The sequence below is a fragment of the Silene latifolia genome, chromosome 10 (genome assembly GCF_048544455.1).
Source record: "Silene latifolia isolate original U9 population chromosome 10, ASM4854445v1, whole genome shotgun sequence".
Classification (NCBI taxonomy): Eukaryota; Viridiplantae; Streptophyta; class Magnoliopsida; order Caryophyllales; family Caryophyllaceae; genus Silene; species Silene latifolia.
The window spans coordinates 143,927,992-143,953,669 of NC_133535.1; the positions used below are offsets into that span (position 1 = coordinate 143,927,992).

Consider the following 25,678-nt stretch of genomic DNA (forward strand, 5'->3'; position numbering starts at 1 on the left):
GGCATCAGGATCATTCACCCAATCATTTACTAAAAGGAAGCATGGGCAAAGTAAGTAAACTCTCCAAAGTATATTATTGCCAAACCAAAATAATACAGGAAAGAAAATTACCTCCTTCAACAGCTGGATAATTGAGATAATCCAGATCAGGGGCAATTGAATCAGCCTTAATAAACATATAGGTTTGAGCCCATCCTTTATCATCCCCTGAATCAAAGTTGGTAATCAGGTGAGCCATCTTCGACCTGACTCGAAAATTGAACCTTCCAGTAGAATGACTCTTCAGGTGATAGACATTCTTGAAGTCATCCAGGGTAATAACCAACTTGTGCTTAGAACACAAGTGCTCAACTGAATGGACAATTTTTCAGACCATTGGCATGAGTTGAAACGGGGGAACCCTGATAGCCATAATCACCTCAGTCATGAAAGGAGAAAGGGGAAGCTGACAGCCACCCCTGAATGCCCATTCAAAGATACAAAATCAGCCTGGGCTACTCCAATTAGCCCTGACCGGACCGCTCTCAGGGATCCAAACCTCAGCCCCATGGGGAATAAGACCCCTGCCCTTGATATAATGCTCAAAAGCTGGTTTTAGCTGATTGGCTTCATGAAAAGAAGCCGCCAAAGCCTTAATAGGAGTATATTCAACCCCCTTATAAGACATGGACAGAATCTCTGGGGCGGCAACAACCTCCACCTCATCATCCTCAGGGATGACATCAGGAACCTTTTCAACCTCGGCAGAAACCATTTCGACTTCAACAGGAACCTTTTCAGTCTCAGTAGGAGCTTTGGAAGCTGCTGTCTTTCTCCTACCACCAGCCATATTTTATTTTTCCTGGAAAAGGAATTTTTGCAAAGAGAAAATTTTTAGAAAGAGAAAGAAGAAAATTGGAGATTGGAATGTGAAGACAAACACGGCAAAGGCAAGATATTTATAGCCGCAAATCTAAAACGGCTAGGAAAGCAAGTGGATGAGATTAATCATGACTCTCCTAGGGTTTTGTGAACCTACCCTATTTATGGCAAATAGCCGTTACAAGAAGTTGAATCAAACACTAATTCTAATCCGATAAAAAATCCCTGCGAAATCCATTGCCTGGCCCAAATTTTTATCTCCTTATTCCTGGCCAGACCCAATAATGGAATAAGCAGATAAAGGGCAATTGTTGGGCCCAAAATTATCCTGCCTGACCTGACATAGGCCAGGCAACATCCAAAGCCAAGTTCCAAGCAAAAGACATCTGAAACCAGACATTGATCAAGAATGGACAGGCACCAAACAGGAGTTGATGAAAGACAGGCGAAAGATAACCAGTAGCCTGAAAGGGAAAAACGCCAGGCTATTGCAGGCGACAAACAGGCAGTTTATATATACTCCCTATAAAAAAGGAAGACCAATTCAAGAAGGAAAAGATACAGGAAACAGTCAAAGCAACGGCCAAATAGGATGGCAACTACCTCCGGGTAAATAGGGCACATGCCCTATTCACCAGGAAACCCTAAACGGCAAAGAGGAAATAGTGAAAACAAGTATAAATACAAGGGAAGACAAAATCAGAAATGACATTACACACTCTCTACTCTCTCATCCTTACTTACATTTGTGTATTCTTAAGCATTATAATTTCGCCTGTCACGCCTGATATATCAATACTCTGTCAGGCTATCTAAAATCATAGTAACAATCACTCCTGGCTTGGTGCCCGTGGTTTTTTCCCTTATTCCCAGGGTTTTTCCACGTATAAAATATCTGTGTTATATTTTGTTACCTGTTATTTTTCTTAATTATACTAGTCAGGCGAATTGTTTGAGTTAGATTACCCTACAAATAAACCCCTGGCAGGAAGTTCTTATTCAGTAAAATTCCTGCCAAAACACTTACCTCGGGCAACCGAGATGGTAACGCTCTTATCTGTTAGGGAAGGTCTTGTTAAGCCTCCTTGGTAGATGGGGGTGTTACATCTTTTGTCACTTTCTTGGTGATTGATTCTATTGGTTTTGTCATAATTCTTTCAGCAACTTTGTTCTTGCTTTTTCTTTTTGTTGGTTCTCGGTATGTGAATGGCCATATACCAAGCTTTCCATCAAATAGAACCTCCCCATTCTCTTTGTATATTGGCCTTGAAACAATAGCCATGAACATTACGTTAGCAATATACCTCTTACTTTTACAACTTCTATATGGTGTTGCTTCATTACTGCCTATGTAGTATCTGTAGCTTGGTTTTGTCATATAAAACCATTTCTCATCGATGTGTACAATATTGCCTATATCAAAGAGTTTGATGCACCTTAACAGCCTATCAAACACTAGTTCACTCATGACAAAATGTAGCCTAAGATGCTTATTGTCTTGGGTAAGAGCTGGTTTTATTGCATTTGTATGACTTGATGATACCTTTCTTTACCCATCTGTGACATGTTGAAGGTGCATGACCTATTGCCTTTCCCAATCTCTTACGTGTTGTTCTTTTGGAGACATCTAATGCCATTATGACATCAACTGGACAAGGTATCCTTTCTTTACCCTTCTTCCCGGCTATTTTACTCACATTGATTGGAACTTCATCTTGCCTCTGTTTTTTTGTCTTTGTCCAGATATTGAAAATGCATTTTCTTGTTACATTGAACTTGACAGCCACTTTTTGCACATTCCCATGTTTTGGCTTTCTATTTTGCAACCCTCAAACAAAAGGGCAAACAATTTTATGCCTCTCATCATCAGTTAGATTTGTTTTTTTTCATTTTGTACTCTATTATTGATTGTGCAATTTCATTAGGTGGATTATGTAAATTTATGAGAAATGTAATCTTTAAATGTGTAATTATTTAGGAGATGATTTCTGTAATTTCATGTAAGTTGTTGTAATGTTTGTGTCATTGTAATGACAACTTGTAATGGAAATTGATGTAATTTGCAGGGAAATTTAAACATTCATAAAATTTCATTTCCACACCCCCCTCGATTCAATAGCTGTCGGGTCGTTGGCTCCACCCAACGAGTCGACGGTTGATAGCCGTTACCACCTTTTTTCTGCAAAAAAACCCGGGGAACATGTTGTCCTCTTGATATTTTTTAATACATTCACATACCCAATGCATTTTGGTGGGAAAAGCTAATCCTTAACCCCACTTGTTTACTATTCCCTTTTCTCTAATTATCCGGCCCACATGCCCCTAAACCATTGTTCCTTAATTGTGTTGAGCCATTTCAATATGGGAACATCATTATAAAATGGAGGGAGTAATATTAACTGTGGAAGTAGTGAATGTATCTTATTATTTTTTGATAAATTCTACATTTCAATATAAATAGTAAATATATGAGTTAAACAAGTTTAACGTAGTTTTATTTCCTATAAAATAAAATTTGACGATAAATGAAGATAGTCCGGGTGAGACCGGAAACTAAACCTGGTAGTATCATGTGATCATGTAGTTGTTCACTTGTTTGGACTTTGGCCAGTTCATAGACTATACATCTGAGGTAGTACCTCTTATTGTTTATTTTCGGAGTTTTCTTTTAAAGTTTTTGAGTTCTGCTTTAGTATAAAGTTTTTGAGTATATTTACTACTCGTAAAACATTATACTAAAAAAATATAATATTGCTCAAAAACTATATTTATAAATGGTAATATGCGCAGAAGAAATGTGTATATGCTCAAAAAACTACAAGGTCTGAGGTACTACCTCAGATGCGTAATCCTTTTTCTCGACTTCAGTTCATAGACTATACATCTGAGGTAGTACCTCTTATTGTTTATTTTCAGAGTTTTCTTTTAAAGTTTTTGAGTTCTGCTTTAGTATAAAGTTTGAGTATATTTACTACTCGTAAAACATTATACTAAAAAAATATAATATTGCTCAAAAACTATATTTATAAATGGTAATATCTTGAAAAAAATGTGTATATCTTCAAAAACTACAATGCAGTGCGATTACCCGGATCGTAATCCTTTTTCGTATGGGTTCAAAAAAACAAAGAAAGAAACAAGGGTGGAGAAATGTGGCGGTGTGGCACGTTGGTGAGTAAACGTCCCGCCACATGCCACTCAGCTGAAGCAAGGAGAATTTATGATTATGATAATGACTATGATTATGACACTAATTAATTCCTCCTCACTTACCCATGCTTATTTATTACTTCGTAGTTTGTTACTCTTCTTCTTCTCCTCTAACAATCATCTGAAAGATCTCTTTTTCTTAATCAATTTAATAAAATGGCACTTCTTCGCAAATTGTTCTATCGTAAGCCGCCTGATGGACTTCTCGAAATTTCCGAAAGAGTCTATGGTATCTTACTTTCTCCCTCTTTAATCCATATTTACGGCATAGCACCGTCTTACAATAGCTTATGCACCTCATTTAAATGACGCATTATAGGGCCATTGTTGTATGCTTGTACGCTATGTAACGGTCGGAAATGTGTTTGGTTTAGCTAAACGGTGAAAATGTGTCTCTCAATGAGAATCAATATAAGTTAATGTCATTGTTTATGATTTGATACGGTGGCGGAGCTAGTATTTGTCGTTAGGCGAATTACTAATTAGGCATACTAGAATAAAGACGAAAGTTTTGACTAAGAATCTCAATTTCTTCATTGTTCCCTCCCCCTAGCTCCACCCTTGTTTTGTCAAAGGCGGTGTGCGATGATGTATTACTCTCTTTGTCTCGATTATTTGTTTAACTTTTACGTTGTTTGTGAAGATTATTTTAATTAAAGGTTAATAAATGATTGAGACGAAAGAAGTATTTTGTTTAATCTTCGGTTATGTGGTGATGAATTGAAAAGTATGTGTACTGTGTGTATATGGGTGCCTTAATCTTGGAATGAATATGTGAAGTGTTAGTAATCCCTCCCTCCGTCTCAGTCATTTGTTTACCTTTGAATTTGGCACAAATACCAAGGAGAGAGGAAGGAACCATTTGTGATTACATGATGCTTATAAATGATTAATATGCCCATAGAAAACATTCCCAATATAGAAAGGTAAACAAATGACTGAGAGGGATGGAGTAATAATTTAGTATGAACTACTTGTCTTGGTGTGTGAAATACCAAGGAGAAAGTAAGGAACCCTTTGTGATTATTGTTATTGGTTGAGCGGACCATAGTGGTTATAAATGATCAAGTTGCCCATAGAATGAAGACAAAAGTTTTGACTAAAAATGTCAATTTCTCCATCATTCCCCCCTATCTCCACCATTGATTTGACAAAGGCAGTAGTGATGTATTAATCTCTCTGTCTCAATCATTTGCTTAACTTTTAGGTTGTTTGTGAGAAGTATTTTGATTAAAACTAAATAAATGATTGGAATGAAGAGAGTATTTTGTTTACAATTAGTCTTACTGAAGAGGGGTCGGAGTAAGTGACGGATAATGCCACTCACAAAACGGATAGGGGGACAAGGTGGGGGCACCCCATGTGGTTCCCTCTCTCCTCTATTTGGGTCATTTGTGAGGGAAAATGGTATCCGTCACTCCAAAGTGACGGATACGTGCCGTCACAAATGAGATTTTGTGTTTTGTTTAATCTTTGGTTATGTGGTGATGAATTTATTTAAAACTATGTGTGTATTAGGGTGCCTTAATCTTAAAATGAATATGGGAAGTATTAGTAGCTACTTGCTACGTCCCAGTCATTTATTTACCTTTGGATTTGGTAAAAATACCAAGGAGAGAGGATGAAACCATTTGTGATTACATGATGCTTATAAATGATTAATTTGCCCATAGAAAACATTCCCAATATAGAAAAGTAAACAAATGAATGAGACAGTCCAAAGTGAAATAGGTAAACAAATGACCGAGAGGGAGGGAATAATAATTTAGTATGAGCTACTTGTCTTGTGTGTTGTGTGTGAAATAAACTCTTATGAGCCAACCTGGTTTTGAAGTTTTTGACAGTTGTTTTAGTATGGAATCCTTGGAAAAGAAGAACTATAAAGGTTACATAGAAGGCGTAGCGAATCAACTACGGGAGCAATTTCCTGATGCAGCATTGTTGGTTTTCAATTTCCGCCAGTTAGAAGCAGAGAACCATATGTCGAAGATTATGTACGAGAATGATATGACCATTATGGATTATCCTAGACACTATGAGGGTTGCCCCATACTGTCTTTTGAGTTAATTTATCACTTCCTGCGTTCCACTGAAAGTTGGCTTGCAGTGGGGCCACACAATATTCTGTTAATGCACTGTGAACACGGTGGTTGGCCGGTCCTTGCCTTTATGCTTGCTGCATTTTTGATTTACAGTAAACAATATACTGGGGAGCTCAGAACCTTGAATATGGTTTATAAGCAAGCTCCACCTGAGCTTTTGTCTATGTTGTCGCTATTAAATCCTTTCCCGTCTCAACTTCGGTACCTTCAATATGTATCAAGGAGAAATGTTTCTTCACACTGGCCTCCTTTGGATAGGCCACTCACATTGGACTGCATAATAATACGATTAATTCCTCATTTCAATCCTGAAGAGGGATGTCGTCCTGTATTTCGGATTTACGCACGAGATCCACTTAGTGGCGATGATCGCACTCCAAAATTACTGTTCTCAACTCGGACAAAGACCAAAGCTGTTCGTCTATATAAGCAGGTGATTTTCCAAAATGCACCAATACATATGTAGCTGCTGGTATGACTAGTTAGAATAAAGCTTCATTCGCATTGAATTGTTGAGCTGCTTTTTTGTCATGTTAAGTAATCATTCTCGTCATCGTTGAGCTGTTTCTTCGAATGTTGGTTCTTATTACACAGTATATTCTTCTGCTTTTTTTTTTTTTTTTTTTTTTTGTAGAACACAATTATGGATTCATTAAGTAGAAGTTTAATCTGTTTTTTATGAAAAATATTTTCTACAGTATCACTTTAGTCGTCGTTCTTAATTTGTGTGTGAGTTAGCGTTTCTTTACTTCCAGAACCCTTTCTCCTTCCCCGCCTCTTTCTCTAGGTTTATAGGATAATTTTCCTGATTGGCACTGAAATGTCTTCGCAGTGGTGCTTTCTGGGATATGAGAAACTGCATGCTTGTTTGGTTGACAAAAGTACTCTTAACATAATGGGAGAGGTGACTTGTGGGAGTTCGTAAGTGAACTTTTCACTGAAACTGCACCTTCTTACATACCGCCAAACAATGTTTTCTATTCTAAGGCTTTATGAAGTTGTAGGAAGTTCTGCTTCCCACAACCAAATTTCTGTATATGCTGCTTGTATTTGTGTCTATCTATGTTGTGCGGTGGATATAAAATTGGCTTGAAAGTGTTGGTGCCTTTTTTATTCATTACTGTTCCTTGCAGGTAGAATCTGAGCTTGTAAAAATTGATATTAATTGCAATGTCCAAGGTGATGTGGTGCTTGAGTGTAGTAGTCTCCGGAGTGAAATGGATCATGAAGACATTATGTTCCGTATCATGTTTAATACGGCGTTCATAAGATCCAATATTTTAATACTCAATCGCGATGAAATTGATACACCATGGAACACTAAAGATCACTTTTCTAACGACTTCAGAGCAGAGGTTTAATTTTTTACTCTATTTCCGCTTTAATTATTTGATTGGTGTTGTTCATGCAATTTCTATCTGCCTGATGAGAACAAACTGTCTTTTGCCATTCCCTTTATATAGGTTCTGTTTTCAGACATGGAATCCAATGCTTCTGTTACCGCTGCAAATTTATCATGCTTCGAAGAAAAACAGGGTCTCCCAATGGAAGCATTTGCTAAAGTTCAGGAGTTCTTTAGTCATGTAGAGTGGCTAGACTCCAGGGCAGATGCTGCCCTTAGTGTCATCCAGAAGATTTCTGCCTCATGCAGCTCATCCGAAAGCGTAGACCGTCCAGCTTGTACAGAGATATTACAAGCATCGAACCTTCAAAAATTGAAAGAAGAGCTAAATTCTAACATGGGTGGTAGTTCTGAAGCCGTACATAATCAGAGCACACTTTCAGCAAAGTTATTAGAGAAATTAAATCTGGGAGAAAAGGAGGAGAAATTGAACAAATTTCTGGGGGAACATCTACCAGAAGCTATTTCTCAGAAACGAGCCAAAGCGTCTCCAGTGTCCATGCTTTCAACTTCTTCAACAGCTACTAGGCCTCATGAAGGTAAAGAATATGATATAGCCATCAATTCTATCCGCTTCCCTGATGACTTCATCTTCTTTTTCTGACTTGCCAGAAAACTCCTCAGTGTCAGATTTCGTATTGGAGGTGCTTCGTAATCATCTTGATGCCAGCTCAGAAAAGGTTACTTCCTCGGGAACACAGACTTCGTCACTTCAATTACATGCAAAACTTCCTCCTGCTGTTTCAAATGTAGAATCAAACCACGTTACTTTTCCATCTTCTAGTCCAGCACCAACGATAAGTGAAAATTTGGTTCATGCGTGTAAAGACTCTGGACTAACTTCAGATTCAGACAGTAACTTGGCTAAAGTTGGATCATCTGCACCCACAAGTCCTCCAGTGCATCATCACATAGATGATATAGGGAAGTTTGAACCTCCATCCCCACCTCCACCCCCTCCAGCTCCTTTATCTTCGCTGAAACTGAGCCATGAAAATGTTAAATCTTGCCCCGCTCCGCAGCAGTTGGCATCTTTGAGGTCCAACCCTGTGCCACCACCTCCACCTCCACCTCCTGGTTCTGTACTCAAACCGCAAACTTCATCTATACCTTCGGCACCCCCGCTGCCCATTGGTTCTGGTAATAACACCCCTGCATCTTTGAGGTCTACCCCTGTGCCGCCACCACCTCCACCTTCTGGTTCTGTACACAAACCACAAACTTCATCTTTACCTTCGGCACCTTCGCCTCCCATTGGTTCTGGTAATAACACCCCTGCATCTTTGAGGTCTACCCCTCTGCCGCCACCACCTCCACCTCCTGGTTCTTTACACAAACCACAAACTTCATCTTTACCTTCGGCACCCCCGCCTCCCATTGGTTCTGGTAATGGAGCTCCAAAGGCAGTCACTGCTGTTCCTGGACCACCACCACCTTTAAGCTCACATAACGCAAGGTGGCAGAACCTTTCACGTGGTTTAGGATCCAAAGATGCCCAAAACAAAAAACTGAAGCCATTGCATTGGTTGAAGCTGACTAGAGCAGTGCAAGGGAGTCTTTGGGCTGAGAGCCAAAAGCTTGGAGAATCCTCAAAGTATGTCTGTGTTTGTCTTTAGTTAGAAATTTTTTTCTGGTAATATCTATGTTGTATTTTACAAACTGAGACTTAGAGTTTTGCTTCCTGTTTTCCTAGTGCTCCGGAGATTGACATGACAGAACTGGAAAATTTGTTTTCTGCTTCCGTTCCAAATTCAGATCAAGGATCTTGCAGTGGAAAGTTGAGGGTTGGTGTTGCAGGGTCCAAGCCTGATAAAGTGCAATTGGTGAGTGAGCTTCTTGTATCTCAATACTTTCTGAAGTTTTTTGGTGAGATGAATGTTCCACTAATTGAAGGTAGTCACAATTGTTCATGCCAGTGTCAAGGTGGAGTATGTTGTCACTCGTAGAATGGGCATCGTAAAAATGAATTCTGTCTTTGGCCGCATGTTTGTGTCAAAGTTCCACAAGCTGAACATTAAAATTTGACAACACTCCCTTCATTTTGGTTTGTGATTCACTATGCGAGGCGAGGATTGACTTTGATTTTTACAAAAAAAAAGGTTACCTTGCCATAAAAAAATCTGATTATAAGTGTATCTATTTTAGAGAAGTATGCGTTTATTATTTCTTTTAATTGACGTCCAGTTAGCTCTAAAAGGTAAAAATGCGAACAACATTTAGGATTTGTTACATGTATGATTTTGGATGAGGACTCAGGAGGTATGGAATCTGGTTATCTATCTCCTTTTTTGTTTTTGTTTTTCTGTTCTGATAGATGACGATATCTATTATGCCAAGTGTTTGGTTGAGATGGTTCTCTAATATGGTATCACGCTGGGGGTCCCTCAAATCTTTGGTAGACTCATGATCCGACATGTGGAATTTCAGCACAAGGTGCATTATACACGCTTCAAGCCCAGGGGCTTTGCGTAGCCTACGAGCTTTTGCTTGTGGGGGTGTACTAAGGTATAATAACCAATTTTTGAGGTTCAAACATCAATGATAATCCATAGAGTAACAGAGCTGGAAATAGATCCTTTTCCCATTTCCCTTGTTGCTTCAGATGTACCTTCGGCTGTGCATTTCAGCTGTCTTTTAAAGCCCTTGACCACTTATGAAGACGATACATATCCGTATACTACCCAATAGCAACACATCTATGGTTTGATCTGGTATTAATAGATGCGTTGAATCAATGGGGGATGATTCAGATTCGTAGGCTCATAGTGCAACGAAGGTGTTACATTTCTTTAAGCGGGGGAGTTTGCAATACTTCGATTGCTTGGTGTCCAACACAGATGCGTTGTGATAAATGTGATACCTTATAAAAACATTACGCCTGATATTGTCTCATTAGCAACAACTTGATAAGGTTCTTCCTTTCTAGCCATAAGTGGATTATTTTTTTTCATCATTTGAAGACATCCCATTTTATTGGGCTATGTTGTGAGGATGGTAGATTCACCTAATGTATTATTTGTATACCTTCTTCTTTTCATTTGATCCTGTGATCTACTTTTATTCTTATTCTTATGATGCTTTATGATGGCTCATTTTTGTCCACCATTCTCCTGGGACTTGAGTCCTTATTGCTGTTGTGAGTCTTGTGACGATCATCTGTTGCCAAAAATTTCCATCTTTGGTTTGATCTCTCCTTCAGGGGAAAACTTATATTTGATCGTGTTGCACTCTAAACTTCGCTTATGTTAGGAGCTGCTGAGCTGGCCTCAGTATAAGTATCTTTGCTTCATCCGTCTCGTTATTTCTGGCAGAAACATAGAATCTAGATCTCAGAGGGTGTTGATAGTTAATCCTTCTACTTTATAATTTGCCTTGTAGAGCTTTAAAGAGCTACTGAGTAGTAGTCAATTATTAGGTCAAGTAGCGGAAGGACTGTGTGGTAGCAGGCGTGATTAAAGTGCACGGTTTTATTCATAGCAGAAAATCCATTTTGCTTCATACATTTTGAAATTAATTCTGCAGATATACATGTTTGAAATAAGCAGCCTCTGGTAAACTAATCAATTATGTCTGTGGGCTTTAGGTCAATTGATGCAACACCTTGTATTTATCATGATTTTGTTTGATGTAGGTTGATCATAGAAGAGCATGTAATTGCGAGATCATGCTTTCGAAGGTTAAAGTTCCATTGCATGAATTAATGGTATGCCAATCCTGATTTGAATCTCTCTTTTTGCGCACCCGTCTGGTCCAATATTTTGGTTTGACCTTGTTGGCAAATATCCCTAACCAGCCTAGTTAAGTCAGTTTATTCTACATATACTAACATTGTGAGGTATGCTATAGCTATTGTACTACACAATTGTTGAAATGGAAACAACCTATTGGAACAGATGCAGCATAAGTTTTTATACCTACTTATCCGATTAAGTGTTGCTTCTCTTTTTAATTGCCTTGTCTCAGGTTTCAGTGCTTTCTTTGGAAAATTCTGCTTTGGATGCAGATCAAGTTGACAACCTTATAAAATTTTGTCCGACCAAGGAGGAGATGGAGTTACTTAAGGTAAGTATGGTGCTCTGAAATTGAGCATATAGAGTACTAAAATAGTCTTTAACAGTTTAACTTCTACTCTCCGTCTCCCTCCATCCATTTATATTGTCCCTATCTGACTAGAGGTTATTTTTAAGATTTAATGATGTGAAATATTATTATTACCCCTTGACTTGTAAAGTTATGGCTACTATTTTGTCACCATTTAGAGAAAAGTGGTACTTAACTAGAGATACTAATACTACCATAGTATGGAGAGAGCATCTTTTGTTTTACTAAATTCAGAAATGAGTCAATTATTTTGGAGTGGACCAAAAGGTAATTGGGACGATATAATAGGATGGATAATAAAGTAATAAATAGAGATGTACTATGAGTTCTGGAGAAAGAAACTAATGTCTATGTCAATACATCAAATGTGTTTCTCATGCAGGGTTATAGAGGAGAGGTTGATAAACTAGGGAAGTGTGAACAGGTAAGCAGTGCTTTTTACTATCTCCCTTTTCTTCAAGTAAGAGGCATGTTTGAGTATGAACATTTTCTGATGTAAACTAGGAGCATAACATTTTGTATTTCTATTGTGCAAATCTACTTCCGAATCGTAATTGGTGTTATTTATCCTTTATTTTTTTTCTGGTTTGATTTATCAATTATAGTAGCAAAATTTCCTTGATCAACTGAAACGCAGATGTTATCATTAAGGACTTCTCAGCTAAGATTAGTCTAGTGGCCACTGAAATGGTTCACGAACCTTACCACTAGCAGACTTCAAGTGGGGGATCCATGTTATCCTACGCCCGTCTTGCAAAGGCCTGGACCATTTATCCCTAGAGTGTGGGCCTGGCAGTAGGCACCCAGTTTAGCAGGCGCACATTTACACCTTAAAAAATGGTTCTCCTTTAGGTATAGTGATTAGATAACACAAATAATGATAAGAGAATATTGATGTCTCTTGCCTTATCTTCTAAGATAGTGATACGTAGTATCTGATTATTAGCTTTTCATTTTTGTAACAGTTTTTCTTAGAATTAATGCGAGTGCCAAGAGTTGAGGCCAAGCTGAGAGTTTTTTCATTCAAAATGCAGTTTGAAACTCAGGTGAGTTAAAGGTGTTCATTACGTTACTTGTCTAGCTGCCCTGCCAATATCTGATGTATGCTTGTGGTGTAGGTTTCGGATCTCAGAAAAAGCCTCAATACTGTAGGTTCTGCTTCTGATCAGGCAAGTGATCTGAGTGTGTTGGGCCTTTTTGTGCGGTGGTATCTTTCCTCTGTATTATTATGCTACCATTTGATTTTTTCTCTCAAGGATTTCTAATTTCTAATTATTATTTTTAATCATAAATGTCCTTTTCTGTATTTTGACATACATGATATTTTGTTTTCTTCAGATCCGAAATTCAGTAAAACTTAAAAGAGTAATGCAGACAGTTCTTTCATTGGGTAACGCTTTGAATCAAGGCACAGCTAGAGGTTAGTTAAATTGATTTGCATGGTTCAGTATGGATAATCATCACCTGTCTCTAGCTAAGTGCAGTCTCTTAGTGTGCCTTTTAAAGTCATTTCAGTTCCCTCTATGTTTTCTTAAACTGAAAAACAGACCAATTTTTAAGATCAAACATTTTGTTTTTTCGTTTGACAAAGATGGATTATATTATTTTTGGTTCCATCGCCATGTTTATAGTTGTGCATTTGTGTTAGTACTGCAGACCTGCAGTCATGTCTTGATTCTGCATCATTCAAATTTTCTTCTTGTTTTTTTTTTTTTTGCCAAGTGAATTTTCTTCTTGTTGGAACTGGGATTTTACACCTTTTTAGAGGCTCGTCAGTGTTTACCATTCCGTACTCTCATTTCTTAAATCATTTAGTGATAGTTTTGTATTCTGTTGTTTTTAGGTTCGGCTGTTGGTTTTCGACTGGATAGCCTATTGAAACTCACTGAAACTCGTGCTCGGAATAACAAGATGACTTTGATGCATTATCTTTGCAAGGTACATCTGTGTTTGGTTTTGTAGGACGAGCAGATGATTGGTGTATGTGCTTTTTGTCATAGCATTAAATCTCGGTTTCGGCCATGGTCGTGATATTGGCTGTCACGGCCTTACCTCGCTCAATGTGGCCAGTATCCTGTAAATGTGATCAAATGCGATCACGTCTTAGAAACCTTTAATGGCTGTGTTTTGTTGTCTTGGCGTTGATTTAAAACACGCTTTTTTGCATACACCGACCTCATATCCAGCCATTAACAGAAGCCTTCAGACACTTAGTTAGTGTTGCTGTAGTCCATAAAATCTATTTGGATAAAGAAAATACTTGTATAGACATTGGTTTTTCAGACTCAAATTTGAGGTCATGGCCAAAAGTCTATACGAGGAGTGTAGTGGGAAATATGTGTGACTTTACATAATAGGCAGTCAATTTCAGATATCTAACAAAAGAAAATTTTGGTACACTTAACTTTTTCAGACAGACATACGAAACATAATATGCATGTTCTATGTAGTTAGATAGTTTTGTACATGAAACCTTGGATCAAGGCATGCTCATGTGCAAGACATCTACGAGAGTCAATCGTGGTTGGTTCCCAAATTCTAGAGTTATCCACCTGGCCACCTTTGGCAAGAAATATACAAAAAAAATCAGGAAAATATTCTTTTCCCAATATCATTTCTCTCCAGTTTCTCACATTTTGAACTATCCCAATTCCAAGGGTCATAGACCTCATAGTGCAATACAATCCTGAGTTCTGACACAAGTCTAGTCCGGCTATCAACATCCGCTTTAACGCATGGCAGCAAGTTCATGCTTATTATATTAGCTTGGATGAGTGATTGGTAGTTGCCGAGTGTTGACTTAGAGGGGCTTGTATTTACCATATTCTTAAGTCGTTTTGTGTTTGCTTTTCATGCTTTGCTTGAACTGTAGCTGTAACTTTTTTTGAGATGTGAAGAAACTGTGGATGCTACCTTATGTGAATAAGGTGACAACATGTACTCAACTGTGAATGAGTGTTATAGACTACGATTCATGTCACAAGATCACAAGGGTAATTGCTCCCACTAAAGTGCTGAGTCTAAAGCTAAGGGGAATTTCGCCTCCTCTTTAAATAATTAGGGCGACACTTGTGGGCTGCTATGACATTTTATGTTGCTGCAAAGTGCTGCTATTTTTTTTTTCTGTTTTAATTTAGTATCATAGAACTTCTGTTGGAGATTATTGCTATTTAATGCTCATAAATTGCCTATGAACATAAATGTAGGTCTTCATGTTGCTGATAAAAATGTGTCCTTGCTGTTAATGTTTCACAGATTATTGCTGAAAAGTTACCAGAGGTTCTAGATTTCTCAGAGGATCTTACTAGCCTGGAACCTGCTACAAAGGTGTGCTGTATTTAATTTGAAGAAGCTGCTGAATTAGCAATATTACTTACTGATCCTTTAATTTTTCAGATCCAACTAAAATATTTGGCGGAGGAGATGCAAGCAGTTAACAAAGGGCTGGAAAAGATTTTGCAAGAATTGTCCATGTCAGAGAATGACGGGCCTGTTTCAGAAGAATTTCATAAGGTACTTGCCGGTTAAAAACTTTTCATTGAGTTATCCTCCATTGAGGGTATTCATGGTACTAGAATTGTTGAGCAATGAGTTTGACAAGCTGAAGTTGGCTTTATCCTTTCATTGAACTGTGAACCACTTGGCTACTTTGTCTGTTTTAGAGTGAAATCCGTTTGTTATCAGCTTACCTAGAAGCTTCGTAATGTGATTATTAAGATCCAAAACTATTGTATATAGTGTACAATCTCTTCACTTCAGGTTTAAATTTCCACATTGTGTAGAAATTGAAGGAGTTCCTGTGTTTTGCTGAGGCAGAAGTGCGCTCGTTGGCATTGCTCTATTCCAGTGTTGTACGTCTGCTCCTATTTTTTCATTTCTTCATTACATTCTGGAAAAAATTTATCTGTTGGGTCATTTTTCCCATCTTTGAGCTCCATAAGTCTAGTTATACAAAATGTTTTGCAGGGAAGAAATGTTGACGCTTTAATTATCTACTTTGGAGAAGATCCATCTCGTTGTCCATTTGAGCAAGGTATTCTATTTATCATCTTCAAAAATTTTAGGAAAAACAAATGTGCAGCTTGTTTTGAAAGGGTTCACAATACTAAGTTTGTACTTTGGTCAGTTTGTCACAGTAGTGATTCCGAAGCTTAAAATTTGCCAGGAACACCACCCTATCTTTGACAAGTTAAAAGAAGGTGTACTGTACAATATCTTATGAAGATATTAAACAGTTTTGCTTAATCACTGAAAACTTGAAGAAATTCGTTATTTGTCGCAAGAGATTGTTGTCCTACTGTTTTCTGTAATTACATGTATCATTATCCGTTGCAGTTGTGGCAACTTTACTCAACTTCACAACAATGTTCAGTCGAGCTCATGAGGAGAACCTTAAGCAACTAGTGGTTGAAAAGAAGAAAGAGAAGGATTTAGAAAATCAGAGGTTAGCAACGTAAAGACTGGAGTAAAAACAATTCTCCTTCTAGGTAAGGTACGTTTTATATGATCCCATTATTTGTTCTTGCGTCGAGTCTTACCGCTGCTTCTTTTGGCAGTATTCTTGCAAAGAGCCCTTGATGCTGGGACATGTTCTGTGGTGGAACTGTGGAAGTGATACGCTATATCTACGTATGTTGATCTAGTGCATGTGTCCTCAGAACCGCTTTCAAGTTCATATGCAGTTTTATGATACTTTTTGCTACAGCAAAGGACAAGGCGACTAGTGGCCAGTACAACATAGTAAAGGCCCCATATCGGGGGGCACAAGTGATTGTGAATTTCAACCTGTATAGCAACAGCATCAGACCCGACCTTTAATGGATACAAATGGTTGCAGAACCAAGGCACAAGCTGTCAATGGGCCTCAGAGAGAAACAAATAGGAAGTAAAAAAATAAAATAGCTTGTGGAATTTTGTAAATAAGTCGGCTTATCTACCCGTCCAGTTAAACTCTCTAATTACGCATGCAATTTTTTCTTTTTGTGATGCATGCCTTTCTGGCTTTCTCTACCCGTCCAGTTCTTTACCTTGTCTTATATTTCCATGTACATTTTACATGACATTAAAGCCTTGGCTGTGTGACCCGAGTAGGGTTTGATGAATTGAAAATTGCCCAACCGGGCAAATTTAATGAAGGAATGAATTAATTGTTTACAGTTTCCCATATCGACGAGAGACAATGGTATTGAACAATTTAGAGAAACTAATTTAGTGACTTTATTGCCAATTGGTTTGGTATAGAACTTTATTTAACTCATCTAACCGTTAGTCAAATGCTCTCTTCATCTCGATTATTTATGGGTTATGCAGTTATGTTCATTCATGTACATGATTTACTCAATCATGTACAACATTACCGATTTTACCCTTTTCATTTTACTCATTCATGTGCTTGCCTTCCCTTTCAATTTCCCTCTATTTTCTTCAAGCTCTCCTCGTCCACCATCCTACCACCCCGCCTGTCACTCTCACCACCGCCGCTTGCTATCTCCCTCATCCACCGACTATCGCAACGAGATACTTGTATGGATTATATTCATTCGTTTTTCTTTTAAAAAAAAAGAGTATTCAATTGTTTTGGTCTCCTGCTCTTTAGGAAGAAACATAGTACGAATTTTTTCGTTCAAGATTTCACTAGCTCAATATTTAACATCTTTGTTCACCCACGTATTTGTTATCCTCTAACCACTTGCACCCTCCTAATCCCTATTCTTAATCAAGATTAATTTTAATTAACCCTAATTTTATTAACCTTATTAGATCTAATTGCATAAAATTATAATGAATTTGATACAAAAAAACGCCTATGATTAAGACGTATAGTTAATGAAAATAGAATATTTACTTGTTCAATATAAGAATTAAGCTGCGTAACTGATAATCTAGTAAAAAAATTGATCAGTTTTTGAGAAGAGGAGAAAGAGAGTTTATTTATTTTTTGTTTTGAAGAAGAAGAAGGGTAAATTATGGAAATATTATGGTAAAAAGTACATGATTGAGTAAAATGCGTACATGAAAGAGCAACTACATTATTTATTTACCTATTCCATTTTAAGGTGTCGTATTCATTTGTTACCTAATAAGTTGGTGAATCATTTATCTCTAACCGGTGCCTCGATGGCACAATGCTATTCTAGTCATTTCTTTCATTTCTCCCACTTATGGTGCGATACTTGAGAAAAATACTCTCTCAACTAACTTCAATTCGCTATATTTTTCTTCCCGGGGTGTTAGAGCATCCACAATAGAGAGAATGTTATCTTCCTCCTATTTTTCCACTCTTCCTCTATTTTTTCGACACCTCATTTTCTCTTTCATCAATCTCATTTCTCACCATTAACATTCTCTTTCATTATTTTTTTTCCACAATAGAGATGATCCTCTCATATTACCTCTCTTACTTTAAATAATCTCAAAATTTATAAAAGATAAAAATAAAAGAATTATTATGCAAAAGACAACTAGTGATTGGTTTGTAGGCACTAGGGCCAATGTAAGCTTTCCTCTAAAATTAGAGGAAGTAAACATCTTCGTCTTGCTAAAAGGAAATGTAACATGTGCCTCACAATAGAGAGGATGTCCTCTTAGAGAAAAGAGAGTGTTAAGAGGATCTCTCATCCTCTCTATTGTGGATGCTCTTAACTCCCACTCGGTATTTGTCTGTTTTGTCTAATTTTATCCACTTTTTTAAAGGCATGTTCTAACTTTATTCACTTAAATACCTTCATTTTTTCAGCTGTATGGATGTAAAACCCAAATTAGCAAGGGGGCTGATTTATATCGACGACGTTTTAGTAAATATTGACGACGTTTTTTTTTTTTTTTTAAAAAAAGACGATAACTGCCCTTCCACTCATCCAACACTTTCTATCTCTGAAAATTTCTCTCTGAAATTCAACTAAAAATCAACTAAATTAAAAAAAAAAAAAAAAAAAAAGCAACCAACAACAATTAACAAGATTAATTAACATGACGTATCCCGAATCACCGGTACTTAAAAAACTTATTTGCTTAATTTTCATTTTTTCGCGCATCGTTAATTCTATTCGATAGTTGATTTACGTCACGTATTAACTTAGTAGTAGCGAAATTGCGATTTTTCTGCGTAAATCTGAGATTTGTGCCCCGAAAATTATACCATGGACCAAACGTTGAGATCCAACGTTCAGCCATAGATCAAACATTGGAAACCAACGTTTACATGGTGCAAACGTTGGATTTCCACGTTTGGCCACGTTGAACAAATTTTTTTTTCTACTAAAAAAAAAAAAAAAAAAAAAGACGTTCACCATGGCCAAACGTTGGATTCCCACGTTTGGACCATGGCCAAACCTTGGATTCCCATGTTTGGACCATGGCCAACGTTGGGTTCTCACGTTTGGTCCATGGTCGATTGTTGAATCTCAACATTTATTTCATGCGCTAGTTCATTTTTTTTTAAACCGTGTTTAATACGTTTATTTGCCGATTATTTAAAATTATTTAAATTTTCTAGTCGATGTGCGTTAATTTCTAACATTTTTTAATTGTTTAATGCAGATGGGAGATCGAAATGTAGTTGGTTTTTAGTAGAATTTGAGAGAAAAGTGTCTAAAGAGATAAATGAGTGTAAATGTGCAAAGGACATTATCGTCTTTTGGAATGAAAACGTCGACGATATTTACAAACCGGGTTACTATATTTTAGTAATTTACTCTCTAACCCTCACCTTTTGTTGCTTTTTTTATTCACAAATTCTTATTTAAGACGACATATATTTTAAGTTTAAAAGGGTCAAATATTATAAATGATACAAAAAATAATGTGTATATTTAAGTGGGTGTAAATTGACCCGTTTAATCATAAGACGGATATAGCTGTCTTAAGAGAGACTTAAGCCTTATTCTTTCTAGCTTAGTTTAAACTCACTGGCCGTTTGGTTCAAGACGGTGGAATGGAATGAATTAGAATCTCATACCATAGAGGTATGGATTGAGATCCCCATACCACTCTAAACTTGTTTGGTATGTTTATTTTTTACACTATGAGGGAATGGAGTTGGAAACTTGAGTGAAGACTTAGGTATGAGATTCTAGGGGGATGGAATGGAGTTAGAATTCATCCGGTATCTAACTCCATTCCAAAACAAGCCAACCAAACACTAGATTTGCCCAAATCCATTCCTATCCATTCCAAACCCCTCAACCAAACACTTTATCAGTTCTATCCAGCCCAGTTTAATTCAGCCCATCTCTTCACAAGTTAACTCTTACTTTAATTTGATTCAGTTCGGTTTAACTTTATTCAGTTTAACTCGATTCAGCTCTTATTTATTTTTATATTGTTTAGATGACTACTTGCATAAGTCTATAATATAAGGAAAATGAAAGGGCGCCACCCGGTGACACCCAATTTAGGCGCCACCCTCTCACATGGGGTGAGTGGGGAACCCTTCAACTAAAAAGGGTTGTGAGAGGGTGACACTCAATTTGGGCATCACCCGGTGGCGCCCTATCACTATCCATAATATAATATGTTATTTTTTTATTAAGCCATGGCTATATAAAAAAAAAAGTATCAAACGTGCCATGTACACCACACAAACAAACATCAACCAAAATTAAAACAGATCCAATTCTGCAAGCAATACCCTAAAAATTAAGCCAAGTTTGGTAATTGATATGGAGATGAACAAGAATATGAAGATGGTTACTATGATGGCCATTCTAGTGTTAGCCATCACACTCAAACCCGTGATTGCTACTCGTCAATTTAATCCCCTTTCAAACATAATTAAGTAAACATATTATTAAAGTTGCTGCTGTTAAAGCTTCAGCCGGTGTTGTTAGTATCGTTACTCATGATGTTCCTAGTTTGTCCCTCTTTTTTCCCAAATTCTCGTTTAAGACGGAAGTATCTGTGTTAAGCTTTAAGACTTTGACCCGTTTTAACCTTAAACGAAACCTCTTCACTAGTTGTTTCCCTTACTTCCTTTTAGTTCTAGTCCATCCTCATCTTCCCTGTATTTCTTCTCATGCATGCATATGTATGTATGTATGGGAGATGTGCGAAAATTTCCGAGGTTACTGTAAGCTGATGGTGCCAGAGGAAGTGATCCTTTATGGATGTGGAATGTCAAGCTTCATCATCTGATCGTCATGGTCATGGTCATGGTCGGCTTCTCTATTTAAGCGTCCTAGTCACGTCGACGTCAATTCAATTCAAATTGATGTTTTGTCTATTCACCCAACCGATAAACTCCTCACCCCCCAAAACTCCCCTTTTGAGCTTCGATCTCGTTCCAATTTATTTAAGATCTTCCTGGTACTCGGATGATCTCTCTTTTGCGTGATTTCTTCCCTCCATACAGTCTTGAACCTGGTTCTGGTTTTTTCAGGTATACCAATGGCTTTCTTCTTTTTTTTGTTTATCATCACTGCATCACTTAGGGCTCGTTTGGAATGGGGTAGTTATTACTGGGGTAATGGAGGCTAAAATAGGAAGAAATGAGAGGAGATTGGTGGTTAGCGGTGGTTGTGGAGGGTGGAAAGAGGAGGTGATGAAGAGATTATTCCCAAGTTTTATGCACATTTATTGCAATAATTGTGTTTGTAGATTTAGCTGACAGTGATATATATTATATCATCGTGGAAGGAACTACTGTAATTTCGATGGTATTGCTAATGCATGCTAATAGTTCCTCTTCTGCCTTTTGGGGGTATGTAGTTGAAATCAAGTGCTCCATTTCCTCTAGTGCTTCAATTTTCTTGAGAGGGAATACAAGAACCGTAAAAAGTGTGACTAATATGATTACATGTCACTGATGTGTGATGTGTCCATACATCATATAATACAGTTAGTACTTATAACTTTGCGTCTTGTTGTGTGTTGTGTGATGTGACTAATAAGGAGTTTAAGTTTTTGCAAGCATCTTTTCTTTGCGTGTTTGGAAAGGTATGTTATACTTATAGCTAGGGTATGTTATACTTATAGCTAGAAATGATTATTTGACTTGGGTTTAGTAGTGAGACTTTGCTTGGGAGATTAGTAAGACTCTTCCTGAGTCTAAAAATTATACTACGTCAATTTTTCCCTAATCCCCTATTTACTAAATGAATAGGCTACCTCAAAAATTTTCCCTCCAAAAAGCATCTTTTTAAATAAAGTAACTAATAACACTTATGTATACATTAACTAAGTAAGGTAACTAATAATCATAATAATTTATTTCATTAACATATTATCTTTTCATTAAAATTAACCTTTTCATCAAATTATATTTTTTTGACTAAACTCTAATCTATAATATTTTAATAAAAAAATTGTATCAAACTATGACTTATTAAATATTTTACTGATTCTATTTTTTGAAAATGATTTGACTTATATACTATGTATGAAACAAAATTAAACCGTTTTAATTACTTTCGAGTCAAAAAAATGAGAAAATTTATAAATTGGAATCATTAACTTTGCGTTATAAAAAAAATATTATTTACAAAAATACATTTCAACATGCTGTACAATTCTTTTAATTAATTTTCAGTTTCAATTTTTTATTTCTCAAAGCAAAATGTAATGATGAGAAAAATGAACAACTAATGAGATACCACTATCATATACTGTATCTAATTTAGTAAAAATAAATAAATTATAAGCTGTGCATTTAATGCACGGGGTCTAACCTAATTAAGTAATATAAAAATAAAAATTCTATAAATACCGTGCATTTATTGCGCGGGATCTAAACTAGTTTTTATTATTTCTTTATTGTTTAAATTCGTCTTAGACTTATCTCAGATTCTATACATTATCCGTCATACTTAAGTCAAACTTTACTTTTTTTAACTTTTTTCTTTATTTTAAGAAATGACACATGAGATTCTTTCATTCGGTAATTTTCCTTCAATGTGAGGTCAAGGCTCGCCCAAAGTCTTAAGGTGAGTCTTGGACTCGACTTAAGACTTTCTCAAGACTCAAGTTGGTTATTGGTAAGATTGGGAGAGTCTTGTCTGAATACTTATCAAAGTCTTGTCTCAAGACCACCAATAATCTTACCTTTAATTAAGGTGTGTTTTAACTTGGCTTTTTCGGGTTATTGTTGGCTCAGTTGATTGAATCCCAAGTGTTATTTACGGAGTATATTATAACCTAGCAACTCTTCCTTGTAAAAGGCATATTTGTCAAGTTTGCGATAAGTCAATAACTACTTATGTGAGTAGATAAGACAAAACTGAATGTTACTCCTTAGCTATTTTACTTTTGTCTTATCTACCCACGTGAGTAGTATTTGACCCGTCGCAAACTTGCGGCGAATATACTTTCAAATGAAAATTTGTGATCATAAACAGGATGGGACATAGAATAATGCATAATGCCTCTATAATCTTACTCATTTATTGTTGGCTCAATTACAAAATACTACCCATTATATATTATCAAGATTTTTCAAATACTACGCACTAGTATTGGTATCTCGACCGGACTATCTTTATTTTAGCATTAAAATTTATTTTTCAGTTAAATAAAAGTACTTTAAAGTTGCATAACTCATAATGTTATCATTAATAATTTTTTTTTATCATTTTAGTTAAAAATTATGATGAAATAAATTATGAGACAAATTCACTATTCCCGCTATTAATATTTTACTTAAATTAGTTGTTTAGCTAATTGTTCGTACTCCTCCAATGCACTAATATCTTCCCTTTTGTTAACTTATTATTTATCAAATCCACAACTAGGGATGGCAATGGGTAGGGTCTGAGTAGGGTCCGCCTAGACCCGGACCCGACCCGAGATTTTCCATTTGGACCCGTACCCGACCCAGACCCGCAAGGGTCTAAAATTTGAGGACCCATACCCGGACCCTATGGGTAAGGGTATGGTTTAGATCTACCCGCGGGTCCGAGTTTCTGCCACTTTAGTAACAAGATTAACAGCTATGGTGTCTATAATATTAAAAAAAAAATTCATACTACTTTAACATTATGAGTTTATTAATCTGCCGTTAATGGTGGTTGTCGGTCGCCGGCTATTAGAGAGGTGGTTGCTAGTCGCGTATCAGTGTTGTGGTGTTGGTTTTCTTGTGTCAGTGGTGGAGTGGTGGTATTGTCAGTGGTTGGGTTTTATCACTTTACGAGATGAGGGAAGAGAAAGATACTTTAGTTGAGTTTCTACAGTCTGCCAGTATGAATTCAGAAAAGTTGTAATTTTGATTTTTTTTCTTTAATAAAGGGTCTAAGGGTCGGAAATGGGTCCCATAACTTAGACCCGGAACTAATTCGGGTCAGGGGTAGGTCGGACCTAGGCATACACCAATTTGTCATAATCTTTCATTTTTTTTACTACTTTGTCTCCGATGACACTTTTTTTACCAATTTGCAAACTATCTCCACTTTATTTTATACTTCCTCCATTCAACTCCACTCTACCATCTTTCCTTTTCCATCCATTCAACTCCACTCTACCTATTTCCTAAAAAAGAATGTCAAATGACCATTTTGTCCTCATACCCATTACTTATTTACAATATTTGTCACTCATACCCCACTACTTCTACATCAAATTCCACCCTTTTCCACCCATACCCCACTTAATTATATTATACCTCATTATTTATTTACAATATTTTCCACCCAACCCCACCCTTCTTAATATTTGTGCAAAATACAAATAGGTAGAGTGGAGTTGAATGGAGGAAGTATCAAATTAATAGTTTGACCCAAGAATACCCATAGTTACGGTCCGTCGATTTAGGGGCCCGATCCCTTCCCTTGAAACCCTAAACTAGTTTCATCACCTCTCCATCTCCATCAATCTCTCGCCTTCTTCTTCTCTAAACCCTAGAGAATTTCTCGCCATTTTCGTTTTGCTTCTTTAAATCCAATGGGAAGACAAAAAAGTACAAAGCTTGAACAGAAAAAGAAAGATAAAAAGAAGTTGAAAAAGAATAAAGCTTCATCAAATGCCCCAAACTCCAACTTTTCATCAATTGCCCAAAGCCATAGCATTACTTGGGAAGCCTCTTCATCAAGTACACAAAACTCCAACCTTTCCTCAAATACCCAAAACCCTAGCCTTAGTCGAGAAGCCTCTACATCAAATACACCGAACCGCCCTGATGAAATTATTATGATAAATTGGGTAGATGAAAAGCTTGCATCTTATGAGTTTGACGAGGCCATTAGTATCTTGAAGGAGGCAGCGTCGACAGTGGCTGTGAATTCACTCAAATCTCAGGCATTAATCGAGGAGTTGCTTTGTCTCGTCTATCATTTAAAGATGAAGAAAGAAAGTTAGTATTTCTCATTTGTTTGCTATTATTCCTTTTGTTGAAATTATTCTGATTTTTTATTTCTTTTTTTGTCTCACTACAACACACCCCTGACTTTTATGACGCTTTTTGGGGCGATTTTCGACGCTTTTCAAAGGCGTCAATTTTTGGGCCGTCTTATACTTAGGCGGGAAAATATAATTCATTCATGTATGTATTATTCATGTATGTATTAGAATATATTAGGATAATCCTCATAATCGTACATGTCAGGAGCACGACACCATGCTTTAGAGGCGTGGAGATTACATGGGGAACAGGCACCAGATCATGCTTTAGAGCTATTCAGTGTAGAGGAAACTTACCTGGTCCTCGGGGAGTATTTTATGGACTCTGCACATTTGGATTCAAACCATTTGGATTCAACACACCTGGACTTGGGTTACACTTTTGTCACTAGAGGTCTCAGGATCAACTCGGACTTTACTCCTCTCTTGGACTTGCAAACCAAGTTGTTGACATCAAAGGACAAACTATTGAGAGAGGAACTTGAAGCAGCTCAATCAGCAGAAAGAGAACTACTGGCACTAGTAGCAAAGGACAAGGCTTTGGAAGCTAAGACCGCCTTAGCCGAGAAAGTGGGAGCTGATAAATAAGAGGCCCAGAGAAAAGCAACCAATATAAAGGAAATGGCCGATAGAAAGGCGTTGGCTTCTGCAAGAGAAGCGGCTGTGAAAGCCTCTAGAG

General features: G+C 37.0%; 1 protein-coding gene across 6 annotated transcripts; it reads left to right on the forward strand.

The window, feature by feature from the left end:
• The first annotated feature begins 4,110 nt into the window (after positions 1-4,110).
• LOC141606145 (formin-like protein 13) lies at positions 4,111-16,836 on the forward strand. Of its 6 annotated transcripts, none has more exons than XM_074425158.1 (19): positions 4,111-4,300; positions 5,906-6,606; positions 7,307-7,528; positions 7,637-8,114; positions 8,188-9,169; positions 9,269-9,398; positions 11,207-11,278; positions 11,539-11,637; positions 12,059-12,100; positions 12,642-12,722; positions 12,795-12,845; positions 13,015-13,096; positions 13,520-13,614; positions 14,932-15,003; positions 15,073-15,189; positions 15,459-15,527; positions 15,643-15,709; positions 16,012-16,168; positions 16,233-16,836. In XM_074425158.1, the coding sequence occupies exons 1-18, from the start codon at positions 4,228-4,230 to the stop codon at positions 16,131-16,133; spliced, it is 3,555 nt and encodes a 1,184-aa protein (XP_074281259.1). In that variant the 5' UTR covers positions 4,111-4,227; the 3' UTR covers positions 16,134-16,168; positions 16,233-16,836. The 6 variants fall into 6 exon arrangements, with proteins under 6 accessions (XP_074281259.1, XP_074281258.1, XP_074281257.1 ...); XM_074425157.1 differs by having other exon boundaries at positions 16,012-16,163; XM_074425156.1 differs by having other exon boundaries at positions 16,012-16,120.
• The last annotated feature ends 8,842 nt before the right edge of the window (positions 16,837-25,678 follow it).